Here is a 19,034-nt window from a genome sequence, read left to right as displayed (position 1 = left end):
CTGCTGCTCTTGAATATCTCAGAACTGTCATTGAGGTATTGCTCCCCTCCACTGCTTCAAAGCAATAAAATGTCAATAAAGAATTTGGTGACTGCAGCTGTATGTACTATAAGAAAGTCAAGTTAGGTTCTCAACTTCTCTAGTTTCTCACCCATCTCCTTTGATTGGTGTGCTTGCATGATGCATGATTAAATTGGTCTTTTCTAATTGCTTTTATTGCAATTGGTGCCCCTTAGTATAGGACCATAAGTTGAATGAATTAAATTGGCTGACCAGTGTAGTGAAAATGTCAGCATATGACATTTTAATACGTATGCCACAACTATTATTGGTGTCNTGAATTAAATTGGCTGACCAGTGTAGTGAAAATGTCAGCATATGACATTTTAATACGTATGCCACAACTATTATTGGTGTCCACGTTGGCTTGTCTGAGTGGTGACCGAAATAAACACAAATTGTAAACTAGATTATGTGTTAATTCTTATATTTCATCCATCTTCCAGCCCCCCAAATCATTGTGTATGCTTAATTTGAAAGTTTGATTGCTTCAATGCATGTATCATTATATTTTGTAGAAATAATCATCTCTTGAAAGAATAGACTCATAGAACCCCTTTATAGCACTTCAGTTAAAACTGACCACCACACATTGGCTTATTTTGTTTAGGAACATGACCTATTCTGATAATGTTACTTTTCTCCCTAAATTCATACAGAATGACATTATAAAAATAACATCATTCTTTAATCATTTAGAAACTTGATTTGAATTTTTGTAACCCAGACTGAAGATTATTTTCCCTTCATCATCATTCTTATTATTTTCTTATTTTCTTAATCTAATCAATAAGAGAAAGTATAGGGAGCCAATGACCTAAGCGTACAATGTGTACAATAGAGGTTTAGAGAGTATTAGAGATCATTAGTGTTACCTTTTTCTATCAGCTGAAACTTTTGGGATGAATGGTATCATGACATGATATTAGAGCTTGAGATCCGAAAGGTCAAGAGTTTGATCTTTGGTGAATCCCAAAATCAGGTTAAACTTTTGGGATAAGTGACTGAGATGTTTATTATCCCTAGTATTCGGATGGAAATCATATGGGTGATGTTCATTTTTAACTCAATAGTCCATTATACACATGTACAAATAGTCCATTGGCTCCCTAGCAGGACTCAATCAATAAAGTAATCAATCGATAATATTATAAATATGACTCAAATAAAAAATTTAAACTAAATTTTTCAAACAAGAACCATTCTAACTTTATGTGAAACTTCAAAATGTTTCTTTTGACATAATATGTGCGGGCTATTAGTTGTAAAAAGCAGTGAGTTGATCATTTAATATGATCAGCAATAATGCAAATATCTCAAAAATTTTTGTATGAGCTAAAGAGAATATAGACACAACTCAAGCAATATCATATTCATATAGACATTAATATTTAATTCATTGTTCATTCATAATCCTATTGAAAACGACTAAGGATGATAATAAGCCACAAGAAATGTTACTAAAACGGAGTTGTCCTGTGCTGAAATCTTCCTCCCTTAGTAGGTGGCCAAACAAACGCATGGCGCATATAATTAGTAAGCCCACAGTTCTCCATGGTGAAGACACTCTTCCTATGGACAGTCACTTGTAAGAAATCTTGCTCCATGGAAGGAGCCCCACTGTCAAGTTGCAATGCTGCAACGTCCTTCAACATGGACAGTGTGAAAACTGAGATGCATTGCTTGGATGAATCCGGTTCGAAATGCAACAGCTCTGCAGAGCGTATTGCACACAGCTTCCCGTTGCCAAGGTCAACAAAATTGAATCTGCCCGGTTCTTCCGATTCTTCCATTGGAGGTTGAATACCCTCAAAACCCACATCAAGGTATTGGTATAATGCGACTAGGCCATTCTGGTGGTTAACGAGAATGGCAAGGACCTTGTCCAAATGTGTATGAGGAGATTCCATCACATACTCATGTGTAAGGCAAACGGTGTAGTTGCTGCTGCCAAGACCCGGAAGGGACACAGAAATGTGTGGGGAATAAGTAACACGACAGTGGTCATCACCGCTAATGAGCCTACCCTGTAGGAAGTTCGAAAGATTGTTATCAGCGGCAGACTTATCCATCCAAGTCTCTTTTATGGGGTCGAAGCGGGCCAAACAAGAGTCACTCTCAGTGGACGATAAAAAAAAGAGGTTGTTGTCGAGGACGAAGATGGTATTGTCGACAAGTGGCTCGAAGCTAATGGCCGGAGGAGCCATTAACGGTTTCCAAACTCTAGAACCAGAACAAAGAACATAAAATGGGTCGAAGCGGGCCAAACAAGAGTCACTCTCAGTGGACGATAAAAAAAAGAGGTTGTTGTCGAGGACGAAGATGGTATTGTCGACAAGTGGCTCGAAGCTAATGGCCGGAGGAGCCATTAACGGTTTCCAAACTCTAGAACCAGAACAAAGAACATAAAATCCAGATGAATCTTTGACCCGTGGTTTCAGATTTATATAGAAGTAAACATCGCCTGAGCCTGGCGTGTTTGCGATGTATGATTCGTCAAAAGGAAAGGGTGCATCATCCAGTGATCCCGTACGCGCAAATCTTCCCTCCTCAAATTTGATTTCGAAGATTGGCCAGGGGACCAGATTCGCCATGGAAATGGATTTGCTTCTGTGAATTTCAGGCGGCAGGCTGGACGGCGCCATATAGATCTTGGAGTCGAACTCGAAGGGACACATATCAGGCTCTGGAAGATCCAAACACAACTCGAACCGTGGTGGAGGCAAACAAGTCCAATCTATGACATCAACTTCTTCCTTTAAATTGCTCAGTTTGATCACGATCAACTTTTTATATGTCACAAGGCAAAGGCACGCTTCCTTCGCCATTTCAACCTGCTCAGTTTTTCGTCTTTTTGACTCAGCAGCATCCAATTCCGCCATCACTCTCTCCGATAGAACGAGATCGGTGGTGCTGCGGCAGCAAAAAGCTAGGATTAGGATAAAGCACTAGAAAGTTAAAAGATGAAAAATGGGGCTGTTGACGAGCGACCAGGGTTTCGAATATCTACTTATTCTCTCTCTATATATATTAACTTAATTTTTATATTTTTATTTTTAAAAAGAAAAATAGACAAAAGTACACCCGAATTTTCACACGGTGGACAGATGTACTCCTCAATTTTTTAATAAGTCATTTGCACATACGAATATAAAATTTCGTTGTCAATTCTACCCTTCCGTAGCCTGAGTAATTTTTAAAGTGGTGGTGGAGGCTAGATGGCACGGTATTGTGTGATGTGGCTAATTTGGGGAGACACAGTGAAAAATAGAAATATTACATTATGAATTTTGTTAAAATATTTATAAGAAAAATGACATAATTAAATCACTTCATCCTCTTCCTTCTCCAATTCCTTCAAATCCTAATACAGGGTGAAAAAAAACTAACCAAAGTTGCAATCAAACTCATAAGTCATCATCTCCCAATCTCAATCCTACTCCTACAACCCAATCAATGCCACAACCCGAAATTCCAAATGTCAACCAAAATACGACCCAACAGGAAAAGTGAATCAGAAGTCCCACCTCCTAATAGTTCCCAGCAAGAAAGTAAGAGCATCGTATAAGAGACCAGCACCGATTGGTCAAAAGTTTGTGCAAGAAGGAAGGAATGAGGTATCAAAGATCTTTGTTCCTTGTGTGGAGCCTGATTCCTCTTATTCATAAACAAAATCAAAATTCACATGCCTCAATGAAGAAACAATCTTTCGCGATTCCACTACTCAAGCACCACTGCGTCAAGTCCATGCAGACACTTGTCATGATTATAGTCAAACTTCTTCTTCTTTCTATTTTTTGAGGTAGAAAACTAGCCACCACAACCACTAACACAAGCATGAGGTATATTCTTCCTTCGTTGGGAGTGTGACATCTTAATACATTAGAGTTTACAAAACCCCTATTAAGACAGATAGGAAGAAGATGTACAGAGGAAAATGAAGAGAATGAAGGAAGAATTTTTTTTCACCATGTGTTAGGGTTCGTAGTGTTCAAAGAAATTGGAGAAGGAAGAGGATGAACAGTGGTTCTATTGTCCCCTTTTCTTATATTTATTTCAATAAATTTAATAATGTAATAATTTTATTTTTTACTGTGTCATCCCAAATTAGTCACATCACACAATACTGTCACCTGATTTCTATCACTACCGAAAAAATTACTCAGGCCACGGAAGGGTAGAATTAACAACGAAATTTTATATTCGTGTGTGCAAATGATTAATTAAAAAATTGAAGAGTACATCTGTCCACCATGTGAAAATTCGAGTGTACATTTGTCTATTTTTCTTTTTAAAATTATAAATTTGATGGAATAATTTAAAAATTAAAAATCTTAAAAATATTCTTGTACTGGTATTTTTCTCCAGTAGTTCCCCAAAAGATATAATCGAAATTGCTGAAGTAAAAAATAATTTAAGATTTCATTAAATAAACAACAATACTACTATATGTCAAGATAACATTGTTCTTAATTTATTTATTTTTTCTTTTTTGTTTATATTTACTTCATATGTTGGATTGATCTAAGTAGAAATTCTAAATGGTATGGACATTGGACAAGTAACAATTGATTTGCAGATCTTAAAATTTACCAAAAAGATTTATGTTAGGAGGCTCAACATTCACCTGACATACACTTACTCTGTGACGGTGAGCATAATAGAATAATTCTTGTTACAAAATTAAAAAGAAATCATCATGCCAACACATGTTACTTATGTTCAAACACCTTCCAACATTTAACAAAAACAAACCGTAATATGTTTGTTCGTTTAATAGTATACAACAATGTTCTAAAAACCGGTTCGAACTGGCCGGTCGAACCGAGAATCGTTAGCAAATACGGTTTGAATAGAAAATAAAACCGTCAAATTCAAAAATCGTAGTTGGACCATCGAACCGATCGGCGAACCGTGACCCGGCCGGTTTTTTAATTTTGCCAAAAAAACGCACGCGTTTTGATTTTGCCAAAAGGTGAACCCTAGCACTTTTTCACGCACACACCCACACTGCAGAGAGCCACTCTCGAGCCTCCCCTCCAGTCCTCCACTCTCACCTCTCGCTTTCACCACGTCCAGTCTCCACCGCGAGCTTCCAGCGCAACCTCCGTCCAACCACCGCCTCCGTCGCAAGATCCTTGGAAGTCACTCATCGTCGAAAGTTCCTTTTAGCCAGCTTTCCGTTCGTGCAAACAGCTTTCCTTTCAGCCGTCGAAATCGCAGCCACCGCCAGTGCCAGTTGCCGTCGCGCAGTCTTCTCGCCGGTGCCAGCTCTGTTCGACCCTTCCACCCCAGCCATTGTCCCTGTCGCCGCCAACTCTGCACTCTTCCCTGTCTTCCACTAACCCTAGGTGTAAATTTTGTTTTTTGTAATAATAATTGTTGAAGCATTGATTTATTGTTGGTTCTAAACCTTGCTGTTTTCTTCAAAACTCCGTTTCGCACTTTCCTTCCATTTTTGTACGTTTCCTTTTCCATCCTTTAAGTCATTCTGCCTTAGAAAATCTGAAACTACTCAACACACTAATCACGGCATCGAATGGAAATAAAGGTAATTAAAATAATTAATTTAAAAGCTTGGGAAACTTGTTTTTCACATACATCACATAATAAGGAAAGGAAAATAAAACCATGCAATTAATATGAATAAGTGGGTGAAGGATTGAATAAATCACTCAAACTAAGCACAAAATAACTCATAAAATATGGGTTTATCAAAAATCCTAAACTCATCACACTCTAAATTCCGCCCCATCCCCAACCACACGGTGAACAAACTCCGAAGTCACCCTAATTCCTAATCTCTTTTCCTGTTAACTCACCACCACATACTCTACTCTCTGCTGGTCTCAGCCTTCACCGTTACCGTCTAGATGAGCCGTCGCCGTTGCCGTCCAATCCATCTCCCAGCGTCATTCGTTGGCTTTCCTTCCCTGTCTCCTCTTCTCTCTTCTTTCTTCTCTTTTCTCTTTTCTCTCGTCGAGTGGTCGTCAGCGATGTGGTTCTCCATCTCCCCCTTTATCCTCCACTTTCAGAGTAATAATGGAGTCTCAGGATAAGGTAAATAATCAAATTGAAGATTGTTTCTCATGTACAAGCTCAAACAGAGAAAGTTGGGGCAAATGTTCTTAGAGGCAATGATGAAGAATCTTGTGCAGATTTAAGGGTCGATAACCTCCCTCAGGTATACGTATATTGCATACAGAAATGTGCACACGTGCATGCACTCACAATGTTTATATGTTTCTCTTCTTATTCTTGGTTTTATTGATTAAACTAAGGGTAATATTGAAAATGATGTGTAAGTGAAGTGAGATTCTAATTTGAATGTTAGTTTATATCAATGTGGTCTGTTGACTATTGTCGTTGCTTCTCATGCTTATTTGTAAAGTTTGAGTACGTAATGATATAATTGATGTTAACAATTTAAGAATACAGTATAGAAGCATGAAAGAAAAGTGTTCAGAGCCAAAAGAAGATGAAAAGAAGCTCAAGAAGAACAAGAACAAGATTAAGAAGAAAAAGAAGAAAGGCGAGACAGCTGACAAAAGGGAAAGGGTGACAGGTTTGAGAAGTTGGAGGCTCTGAGTAGACGACTGCAGCATTGCCTTCTAAAGGGATCAATCCATTGAAAACACTAGTCCTCTTGAACATTTGTATCATACTGACTGATTGACTTACAGATAGATATTCTTCATGTCTACTTCTGATGTTCATGTTCTTAGAGCATCAGTGTGATCCTATATTTGTTGTAGCCACTCCTTGGAATTTGGTTTTGTTGGTTTTTAATTGTAGGCCGTCAGTCCTTGACTCCTTGTTAATATTAAAGATTTTTGAATTTTATTTTTATCAAATGTTCTTTTTAATAATTAAATATTCTTATAAGTCTTTTATAACAATTTTCTCAATAATAATTACCACCATTAAAAATACTAAAACAGCAACGTATAGATGAGAACCCAAGTACAAGTGGGAGCAAACTAATATTACTATTAAAGTGAAATCAATAATATGCTTCTATTGAAAATTAAAACCAGTCATGAAATAAAATTACATGGAAGACCCTGCAAAAGCATATACAAAATCCTTCTAGTCTCTCCAAGGAAAGCAAATAAGAGAGAGCCAGAATAAAAACAGACATGGAAGACATTTGAGTAATCCCTATAACTTATATACAAAGCCAAACCCAAACCCAAAATCTTATATACTAAAATACAAAGGAATCACCAACGAGATGAGAACCTAAGGGAATGAGATTCAATAACCAGTAAGCAACTGTTTAAGGCTATACACTTATCTCCTAAGCTATAATAATGTTATGATTTCCAACATAAGATTGATAGAGTATATCTATCCTCTACATACTTCTTTTGCCACCTCCTGAAAGCTGCAGAGTGCCACTGGCTGAATATATTATTATATTGACGGGCTGAGATGATACAAATCCTCAGTTATAGATTTTTACCGGCTTCTCGAATGCGTGACGATTCTGCAAAATTGAAAACTAATCATTGAAAACATCAAGAGACCTTCAAATAGAATTATATCCAGTGATGCATAATTACCATACTGATGTAATAGTTATTTTTTTTTAATTCTAACTACACTTTGAATCAGATAAAACGCAGAAAAATTATGTTTATCAATTTATGTTTTAAACCAAACCTTTTTTTTTTCTATTGTAAAATTTGTTTCTTCATCCCATATAGACCTACAAATTTGTTTATATATATATATATGCTAATAAAGTTGTTATTATGTTTCCACATGCACACAACTTTTGTGTTTCTCTATAACAATTTTCTACTATGGCATGACTACACAAAATACTAAATACATATGCTTTAGAAATATTGAATTATGTTTAAGCTATACTAAATTAATCATATTAAAATATTTTATTTAGTTGCTTCAACTCCATTTCTAAATTAAATTTAGTATGCGATAAATTTAAAAGTTATTATGTTCCCACATGCACACAACTTTTGTGTTTCTCTATAACAATTTTCTACTATGGCATGACTACACAAAATAATAAATACATATGCATTAAAAATATTAAATTATGTTTAAGTTATACTAAACTAATCATATTAAAATATTTTATTTAGTTGCTTCAACTCCATTTCTAAATTAAATTTAGTATGCAATAAACTTAAAGTTATTGCAACTCCTTTCACAGCTTTTTGCAATACTAATTATTTTTTGAAATTTTCATCAACTAAAATACTGAATTTATGCTAAAAATGGTGATATTACATTTCTCACAAGCTCAAGCAAGTACTATAAAAAAAAAGAAACATATAGTAAAAGCAAAATATTTTTAAATGTTAAAATATTTTGTGTAATACTAACTTGACCACGTTTAGACTTTTGCATAATCCCCAATTTATCACTTAAGTTCTCTTGTTTCCAACAATAACATTCATGTTTGCATAATCCGTCTCCTAGAACGAATAATTTGCTTGAAAAACATCATTTTCTACTATTTTATACTGCACTTTACTTTCAACTTCAAATCTTCTTGTTTAATTCCTAGATTAGTTATCTTGTTCGTGAGTTCCTGTAGTGCCTCCTCAGTAAGAGAAGGATTTACTTCTGATATTCACATTGTAAATCGTACAGCTTGAAAGTGAACATAAATGCATAATAACTTGAGTTAAAAACTATCCAATATCACTTTTTGAAATTCAAACAAATATGTTCTAAATCTTGTCCCTATATAAAATGAGTCATGAATCAATCAGCCATATTATCAAATTCCAAGGTCATTGTCACATCATTTTAACTTACCTTCAGAGCATTGGTTGATAATCTCATAAAAAATAGTAAGATTTAAAAGAAACCTTTTCAAACTACTAAAACAAAGATAGAACGAAAAGATATATGGTATAGTTAAAGGGCAGTGTTGAATTTAACTATTATATTTGATGGGCTTCAAGTATCATTTCTAAGTCAACAGGGTCAAGCAAAAGCAATCAGAACCTAAAGGCGGCATCATATATAAGCCTCTAAACATGGCACTTCGTATCTAAAAAATCAAAATTCAATAGTCACACTAAAATTAAAGTTTAGCAGCCATTTCTTTAATTTCTTTCATCACCATTTTTAGCGAATCCCAATATAAGTATTTAAGGAAAGACAATTACATCACATCACAAAAAAAAAGGTAAATAGTTAGATTATGGACTAATTCAAATCATTATAAACCATATATAATAAGGAATGTTAAGTTGGCATGAGGACATTTAAATAGTGAAATTCGAAATAAAGCACTTTCTTGATCTTTAAAGATAGTAATTGATAATAAAAAGAAAAAAAAGATATATATAGATAGATGATCATACTTTATCTTCAGTCATCACATGTAAATTAATAATACTCATTTCTCTCATGCTTTTGGTTCCCTCATATTTTAATTCCTTGAAATATCTTAATTTCAAATTTAGTTCAAAGATTTAAGAATACTAAAAATTAGAATCTATGAACGAAATTGGTGAAACTATGGTTGTTGGTGATAGATAATTTATATTGGACTAAGAACACACCCAATCATTTCAATTAAAAAAAAAATTTGCTTTATTTGCAACATGAGTAATTAAACTGATAAATTCTTTCCCCATTTCTCTACATTCTCCCAACATGTGAAGACTTTTTCTTTTTATACTGATAAACACTAACATTATACATAAATCCTTTGTAAAAAAGGCTATAATTTGCATCTAACTACATGACAAATATAATATGTCTCTTTGTAATCTCCTACTTAACCCACCAGGAACATAAAACAAATCATATCAAGCTTCAACACAAACAATAACAATAATACTAACAAAACATAGTTTAAGAAGAAGAACCAAACATGCAACAAAGCCAGTGATATAATTATATACCATGAACTTGGTTTCTGTACTCGCGAAACAACACTGCAATGACAGTTTTAATGAAGTAAAATTATTTATAATTGGCCAACAAAGTTGAATAATAATGCAGTGAGTAAACCTTAGATTAAGAAGTTCTTTTATCTATGTCGACATCTATGTTAAGACAACAAATTTGTATCTTTAATGTGCAACAAATAATTATATATTTGCTAATCTCATAGTCATTTCCATACTCTGTCGATTATAATAATTAAAATTTCAATTATTAGTAGCACAATAACTACATCACCTCTAAAGATCAATGGGACAAATTGAACGGTGAACAACTCAAGCAATATCATCTAAGCTGATAATAAAATCTTTAAAATTGAAAACACAGTTGTTCAAATCAGAGGGGGAGGGAAGAACAACACAAAAGGCAAGAGAGAGCAATTGAAAACTTTCAGCAATAATACAAAATTAGGATGAATACATCTCCTATTATCTCTGCCTTCTTCTATTAAACCGCAATCGAGGATCTACATCCAATTTCATAACATTAAGGGCACATAAAAAAGATACGATTAAACTCTTTAGTACACAGGCTAATGGAATCACTGTAGAATTCAAGTTCATGATCTCTTCTCTAATAAAATGCTAATAATCAATTAGTTAACTAAAGAAGTAAAAAAATGTTTGTTTTACATGTAGTGGCCTATTTTTAAATTAGTTAACTATAAAATTTTTTATTTTACAAAATAGGGGAAAGAAAATCTATATAATTTTCAAGTTGTTATAGTTACAGACTTATAGAAAATAGTCAAGAGCATGGTTCAATGATTAAAAAACTGCCAACAAACCATAACATAAAACTGCAACAGTGGTGTATACTGAGTTAATAGAAATCACAGTACAAAATAAAAAATGGAAAACTACATTCATCATGCATGTATAGCAGAAGAAAAAGAAAATTAAAGCAGATAATTTACCAACTATTATTAGTATTATTGCTGCATATTCACAAAATACTGCATGTAATACATGACTTTAACCGTTTGCATTATCTATGTGCCCTTGAGTTTTCAATATTTATATATGGTATGAAACTCATTTTTAAAGAAAACTCAGAAAAAAATATACAGAAGTTAGTTATGGAAGGAAAAGGAAGATCAAAATTATTTAAATACATATAAACTTAGTTAAATTTTAAAGAGTGCCATCCAAGAATTAAACTGAACAAATTAAAGAAGAGAAAAAAAATCCAATTTAAACAAAAAAAGGGTAAAAAAATAGCGATTAAGGCAGATGAATCATTCATACCGCTTTGGCAGGTGCAACTTCAGCCGGAGCACGTTGCAGCAGATTTCACACCTTGAGCTTTGTCGGAGAAGTTGTTCCTTAAAAAAAGAAATCAAGTTTTCCTAATTATTTTTTGAAATTTTCATCAACTAAAATACTGAATTTATGCTAAAAATGGTGATATTATATTTATCACAAACTCAAGCAAGTACTATAAGAAAAAGAAACGTATAGTAAAAGCAAAATATTTTTAAATGTTAAAATATTTTGTGTAATACTAACTTGACCACGTTTAGATTTTTACATAATCCCCAATTTATCACTTAAGTTCTCTTGTTTCCAACAATAACATTCATGTTTGCATAATCCATCTCCTAGAACGAATAATTTGCTTGAAAAACATCATTTTCTATTATTTTATACTGCGCTTTACTTTCAACTTCAAATCTTCTTGTTTAATTCCTAGATTAGTTATCTTGTTCGTGAGTTCCTGTAGTGCCTCCTCAGTAAGAGAAGGATTTACTTCTGATATTCACATTGTAAATCGTACAGCTTGAAAGTGAACATAAATGCATAATAACTTGAGTTAAAAACTATCCAATATCACTTTTTGAAATTCAAACAAATATGTTCTAAATCTTGTCCCTATATAAAATGAGTCATGAATCAATCAGCCATATTATCAAATTCCAAGGTCATTGTCACATCATTTTCACTTACCTTCAGAGCATTGGTTGATAATCTCATAAAAAACAGTAAGATTTAAAAGAAAACTTTTCAAACTACTAAAGCAAAGATAGAACGAAAAGATATATGGTATAGTTAAAGGACAGTGTTGAATTTAACTATTATATTTGATGGACTTCAAGTATCATTTCTAAGTCAACAGGGTCAAGCAAAAGCAATCAGAACCTAAAGGCGGCATCATATATAAGCCTCTAAACATGGCACTTCGTATCTAAAAAATCAAAATTCAATAGTCACACTAAAATTAAAGTTTAGCAGCCATTTCTTTAATTTCTTTCATCACCATTTTTAGCGAATCCCAATATAAGTATTTAAGAAAAGACAATTACATCACATCACAAAAAAAAGGTAAATAGTTAGATCATGGACTAATTCAAATCATTATAAACTATATATAATAAGGAATGTTAAGTTGGCATGAGGACATTTAAATAGTGAAATTCGAAATGAAGCACATTTCAATCAAATATCCTTTATTTTTCTTGATATTTAAGGATAGTAGTTGATAATAAAAAGAAAAAAAATACATATAGATAGATGATCATACTTTATCTTCAGTCATCACATGTAAATTAATAATACTCATTTCTCTCATGCTTTTGGTTCCCTCATATTTTAATTCCTTGAAATATCTTAATTTCAAATTTAGTTCAAAGATTTAAGAATACTAAAAATTAGAATCTATGAACGAAATTGGTGAAACTATGGTTGTTGGTGATAGATAATTTATATTGGACTAAGAACACACCCAATCATTTCAATTAAAAAAAAAATTTGCTTTATTTGCAACATGAGTAATTAAACTGATAAATTCTTTCCCCATTTCTCTACATTCTCCCAACATGTGAAGACTTTTTCTTTTTATACTGATAAACACTAACATTATACATAAATCCTTTGTAAAAAAGGCTATAATTTGCATCTAACTACATGACAAATATAATATGTCTCTTTGTAATCTCCTACTTAACCCACCAGGAACATAAAACAAATCATATCAAGCTTCAACACAAACAATAACAATAATACTAACAAAACATAGTTTAAGAAGAAGAACCAAACATGCAACAAAGCCAGTGATATAATTATATACCATGAACTTGGTTTCTGTACTCGCGAAACAACACTGCAATGACAGTTTTAATGAAGTAAAATTATTTATAATTGGCCAACAAAGTTGAATAATAATGCAGTGAGTAAACCTTAGATTAAGAAGTTCTTTTATCTATGTCGACATCTATGTTAAGACAACAAATTTGTATCTTTAATGTGCAACAAATAATTATATATTTGCTAATCTCATAGTCATTTCCATACTCTGTCGATTATAATAATTAAAATTTCAATTATTAGTAGCACAATAACTACATCACCTCTAAAGATCAATGGGACAAATTGAACGGTGAACAACTCAAGCAATATCATCTAAGCTGATAATAAAATCTTTAAAATTGAAAACACAGAAGTTCAAATCAGAGGGGGAGCGAAGAACAACACAAAAGGCAAGAGAGCAATTGAAAACTTTCAGCAATAATACAAAATTAGGATGAATACATCTCCTATTATCTCTGCCTTCTTCTATTAAACCGCAATCGAGGATCTACATCCAATTTCATAACATTAAGGGCACATAAAAAAGATACGATTAAACTCTTTAGTACACAGGCTAATGGAATCACTGTAGAATTCAAGTTCATGATCTCTTCTCTAATAAAATGCTAATAATCAATTAGTTAACTAAAGAAGTAAAAAAATGTTTGTTTTACATGTAGTGGCCTATTTTTAAATTAGTTAACTATAAAATTTTTTATTTTACAAAATAGGGGAAAGAAAATCTATATAATTTTCAAGTTGTTATAGTTACAGACTTATAGAAAATAGTCAAGAGCATGGTTCAATGATTAAAAAACTGCCAACAAACCATAACATAAAACTGCAACAGTGGTGTATACTGAGTTAATAGAAATCACAGTACAAAATAAAAAATGGAAAACTACATTCATCATGCATGTATAGCAGAAGAAAAAGAAAATTAAAGCAGATAATTTACCAACTATTATTAGTATTATTGCTGCATATTCACAAAATACTGCATGTAATACATGACTTTAACCGTTTGCATTATCTATGTGCCCTTGAGTTTTCAATATTTATATATGGTATGAAACTCATTTTTAAAGAAAACTCAGAAAAAAATATACAGAAGTTAGTTATGGAAGGAAAAGGAAGATCAAAATTATTTAAATACATATAAACTTAGTTAAATTTTAAAGAGTGCCATCTAAGAATTAAACTGAACAAATTAAAGAAGAGAAAAAAAGATCCAATTTAAACAAAAAAAGGGTAAAAAAATAGCGATTAAGGCAGATGAATCATTCATACCGCTTTGGCAGGTGCAACTTCAGCCGGAGCACGTTGCAGCAGATTTCACACCTTGAGCTTTGTCGGAGAAGTTGTTCCTTAAAAAAAGAAATCAAGTTTTCAAATTACTTAGCAAAACCAAAAGCAAATCAAAATTTGTAGTAACAAAAAAATCTATAAAAGTCAAAGCTACTAAATTACATAAGATGTCAACAGACAACAATGACTGCTTATTTTAAGTGTGATGCTGTTTTACTCCAGCATTTTATGAAACAACTCCTGAACTTAAGATATGCATACACCTTTGAACATTTTATGTTTAGGAAAGAAAAAAACTATAGCCTCTAAGAAAAACCATTGTTGCTATAAATAGCTTTTACTAAATTTCTTTAAATTATAGAAAAAACACCCAACTTCAAGAGGGGTAGCATTTTCAAGAGAAGCAACTCTAACTTCAAGAGCAGTAGCATCTCCAACTTTCTGCTATTGCTGTTGGACTCCTAACAGTCCAAGAAACTGCTCCATGGTTTGGTTTGTTTTAAACCATCTCATCAAAGTATCACATGATTAAGTTTCAGATAAAAAACAAAATGCTCCATATTCGTTAAAATTTTTACAAAAATCCCATAAACCTTCAAGATATGATAATCAAATACTTTAACATTGTAATTTGCATTAGTATATACCCAAACAAAAAGAACAAAGAATTTATTTTGCATTACTTGATGATCTTCATTGCTTCAAAATTATCTCTTGTAGAATTTCCAAAAGCAGATCTTTTTTACTGAAATCAATTCTAGCTGATAAATTAAGAACTCAAAACATCTTTCGAGAAAATTTATATTGGCATATGTGATGTGTTAGTATGAGAGGATTGACATACCAAATGAAAGAATCCCTAACAATGAGATGGTGGGTGCAAATTCAGAACACATAAATATATTTTAGTGTTGGATCTAATTAATTAAAATGAAATGGATATAACACACAAATGTTTATTCTTTTTTCTCTATATGTTATGGATTAACGGTTGCTGAGTACAGGCATCAAACCCAAATAAATATTATTGAACTTCCTCATGAACTCTATGATGATGAGGATGGAAGTACCGGTAAAATTGAAAAGGTCTATATAACATTAAATATATTATTGAACTGGATAAAAATGTTATCAATCATGTCAAATGAGGCATAAAATGTAGAAATTTAATGTCAATTTCATTATATAGAATCAATATCCACCATCCTAGGCAGCAATCTTTTCATTCCTCTAATATCAACATAAATGCAAATGGCAACAAAAGGAAATTTTAAAGGATAGTATTACCTGGAGGACATTGTTGGCATAATCAAAGACTCCATCAGAGACCACAACAAAGAATTATAGAGACTAAAAATTTTACTTGCAATTGCAGGTCAATCACCACCTCAGATGTTCTTTAAGAAATAACATAAGATACGAAAACAGAAAAAGAAAAAAAAATCAGCAATATAGTTAATAGAAGACAAACACGGTTAGCTATCCAACAACAAAAAGGAAACGGATTATTATAGATTAACCAAAATGTACATGCAATCATTTGAAAGCAAAAAAATATATATTTTATTGCAGATTAACCAAAATTTTAGAACTTGAAGCTGTCGTTCACCGAAGAATGGATTATAAAGGATTCTTCTCTGGTTATAATGAAATCAAACAACAAAATAAAGAGAGAACTAACCATCCTTCATTCGCAGCATCCGCTGGCAAAGGAACGGCTGCGACGGCGTTCTGCGGTAGATGAAGTTCTATGGATCCAACAGCGTCGGTAAGCTCCATCACCGCCGTCGCCGCCTCATTCCTCTTCTTTTCTCTGTCAATCTAGCATCCTTCTCTGTGACCGTCATTGTCATCGCCACCCACTTCTTCCATCGTGCTTTATTTCTTCACCAACCTTTTCTTCTTCTCTTCTCTGCGACATTGAAAGAGGAAGTCTGGTGCCAACTACTCCCCCTATCAGAACTGGCAACTCTCTCTCTCATATTCTCTTCTTGAAAGTCCTGAAACAAAATCATTTTCAATTTGAATTTGAATCAAATCCCGCCCAGTTACTTCTTTGGATTGAGAACGGCAAAGTGCCCAACATTAAAAACATAGTAACATACACTTGTCAATCATACACAGCTCCACGTGTCAAACACAGAACACTCCACTTGTCGAGCAAATATCACAACTATATTCTTATTATATATTAATAGATATTTGGCCTATGTTTTGCCAAATTTTTCAGTCTTTTGTTATTAATTCATTAAATTACATAGAATGGAGGGGGAATCACGACGGATCTAAATGCTAGTTAATCTCCAAGTGAGCCTTTCACGCTATTCAAAGCTGCTTGCCTGTGTTGCAGCAATGGATGTGAGGTAGCAAGCATCAAACTTAAGGATGCTGAAATTACTCATCTTACAGTTTCCATAGTTGCTTCTGTTGTCTCCCTACGATCAGCACTCAAGAGAAGCCTAACAAAGATTTTCTTCCTACTATTTCCATCACATTTATCATTTGTAGCTGCGTGCAGAGATTCTAAAAGATTTCTAGGATCCTCAGTATAAGGAATTAAAGCCACATCAACCGAGCTGACAGATCTTATCCCTTCCAATACAGCTTCAACATAAGAACGTTTGCTCATTCCTTGGGAATCGTTTTTCTGTAAGGAATTAAGCCGAAAAATTCACTGTCGAATCAATAGAAAAGACCAAAAAGACAAAAAAGAGTCCGCATCAAGTACCAAGCTCTTCTAGTTACCTTTGGGGTGGTTCTCAATTCGAGATAGACAACCTTTTCTGATGCGAAATCTTCAACAACCTGCATTCAGAAATTGCTTCTATAAATGCAAAGGCTGAAGGCATCGGATTTAGAAACACAGAAATTTAGATAGTAAGCAACCATACTTCATTCACAATTCTTGTAACAGTCATGTGATCATCTGTATTTACAAAACCATAACCACCACCATTATAAGCCTTAAACACTATAATAGTAACGATTACTAACACTAAAAGTGACAATCAAACAGTCCCTCATATCACAAACACTAGCAGAGTGCGTAATTTTTACAATCAAACAGCTGTTAAGGGTCAAAATCAGTCCCAAAATGAACATGAAGCTGAACAACAGTGAAGGGGCACACTGAAAATAAAACAAGAAAATAGGAAAGGAAAAAAGGGAAAAGGAGCATACTTTTAAGGATAACATGCTCCACTTGGGAAAAATCTATTAGACCCTTGTCCCACAAAGCTCTAGCGAGTTCTCTGTGCAACAAAAAAAAAGGATAAGATGAAAGAGAATGAGATGAAGAAACAAAACAAGAGAGAGAGGAAAGGAGAAAAGGAGTACAGGAGAGTGGAGCCTCTGATGGATCCATTGAGGTGAGCATGGAGTTCCACCTTTGGCATTGACATCCACCACTCCATCTTTTCTTCTTCCTCAACACTGAAACTGAAACTGCAAGTGCTTCGTTGGGTGTTGGGTAAGAGTAAGAGTACACTCTGGTTGGTTCAGAAGAGACTGGCCAATGGCCATTCACTGAACTCATCCAAGGGCGTGTATCAGACAAAAAAAAACAGCACTCAAACATGTTGAGGATTTAGGGTTCATGCCACGATCATTGTGATAAGATCCCAATCAATGTTATACTTGCTGTTAATTTTGAATATTCAACTATTATTTCCTATCTTTGAAATACTTAGTGTTGGTATTTGTATTTGTACGTTCAAAAAATTAAAAAAAAGGTAAAAAATGAGTTTTAATCAATTTTAAATTTATAATTCTTTTAAGAATAAATTATCATTTTTATCTACAAAAGTTGAAAATACCGTCATATCTATTTATAAAAAATAGAAATGACCATTTATATTCATAAAAAATAAATTTTTGTAGACAAAATTATCTAAACCCTCGAAAATTAAATAAAATTTCCTATACCATTCTTTCCACCACTACAACCATCATCTCCCCCTTCTCTATCTCAACGTTCTGACTCCAATCCTAACATTGATCACGTCGCCGCTTGTATCACCGCCTTACCCTCCTCCTCAACCGCCACCTTAACCTCTTCGCCACACACTCTCTCATCGGTGTCGGTAGCAACTCAACAACACTAGCACCACCATCACCAGCATAATCATCTAACGCAAAGAAATCCTAGATCTAAGGATGCCGCAGAGCATCATGGCGGTCGATACCAGTAGGTTGCTCGTCAGGACTTCGAGAACAATGGCGAGGACGACTCCCCTGCCGCCAAGAAGTCCAAATCGGAGAAGTTCCCTCTCAACATCTGCGAATTCGCTACGGCCGTCGTCGTATTCTTCCTCTTTACCACTGGCCTTTTCTGCATCTACCTCACCTCCGAATTTGGCCCCATCAAGCTCCCACGCACTCTCTCCGATCTTCTCCTCCTCAAGTAAATAAAGATCCCTCTTTTCATTATTATGTTATCATCTTCATAGATTTATCTAAATCAAATTAGTATTAGATAAACCTAACATTAGTGATTTAGACAGGTGGGAGAAAGCATCTTTTTTTTTGTGGGGAAAAAAAAAGAAAATTTTCGAATTTGTTGTATTGTTTTCAGAGTAAGGGTGTGTTTGAATTTTTTTTATGTAGTTTATTGTGCTTGTTTTTTTGTATACAAAGAGAATCTTTCTGCATATGGCGAAGAAGTGA

The 19,034-nt window shown here is 33.6% G+C and overlaps 1 protein-coding gene and 2 long non-coding RNA genes across 13 annotated transcripts in view; all 3 read right to left on the bottom strand.

Annotated features, from left to right (window-relative positions):
* LOC107639948 overlaps positions 1–18,034 on the bottom strand; it is an 81,141-nt gene extending 63,107 nt beyond the window's left edge. For 3 of the 5 annotated variants that reach the window (XM_021105616.1, XM_021105624.1, XM_021105622.1), the window contains exons 1-5: positions 17,756–18,033; positions 17,550–17,620; positions 17,261–17,295; positions 17,115–17,174; positions 16,777–17,016 (exon numbers count right to left, since the gene is read on the bottom strand). In XM_021105616.1, the coding sequence (XP_020961275.1) occupies positions 16,777–17,016; positions 17,115–17,174; positions 17,261–17,295; positions 17,550–17,620; positions 17,756–17,946 (597 nt within the window). In that variant the 5' untranslated portion in view covers positions 17,947–18,033. Of the gene's footprint in view, positions 1–16,776; positions 17,017–17,114; positions 17,175–17,260; positions 17,296–17,549; positions 17,621–17,755 lie in introns of all 5 variants that reach the window. The other 2 variants (XM_016343487.2, XM_021105620.1) reach the window with 2 other exon arrangements.
* LOC107639966 lies at positions 7,053–16,732 on the bottom strand. 7 transcript variants are annotated; one of them, XR_002349599.1, is made up of 5 exons: positions 16,475–16,732; positions 16,051–16,369; positions 15,053–15,766; positions 14,352–14,428; positions 7,053–7,549 (listed from the first exon to the last, which is right to left on the bottom strand). It is a non-coding gene; the product is annotated as an uncharacterized LOC107639966 (long non-coding RNA). The 7 variants fall into 7 exon arrangements; XR_002349601.1 differs by having other exon boundaries at positions 15,657–15,766; XR_002349600.1 differs by lacking the exon at positions 7,053–7,549 and adding an exon at positions 12,808–13,569.
* LOC107640006 lies at positions 9,699–11,339 on the bottom strand. The gene is made up of 2 exons (XR_002349604.1): positions 11,244–11,339; positions 9,699–10,462 (listed from the first exon to the last, which is right to left on the bottom strand). It is a non-coding gene; the product is annotated as an uncharacterized LOC107640006 (long non-coding RNA).

Source organism: Arachis ipaensis, chromosome B01 (genome assembly GCF_000816755.2).
Source record: "Arachis ipaensis cultivar K30076 chromosome B01, Araip1.1, whole genome shotgun sequence".
Taxonomy (NCBI): Eukaryota; Viridiplantae; Streptophyta; class Magnoliopsida; order Fabales; family Fabaceae; genus Arachis; species Arachis ipaensis.
The sequence above is the reverse complement of the archived record's forward strand: the minus strand, read 5'-3'. Positions and strand labels throughout refer to the sequence as shown.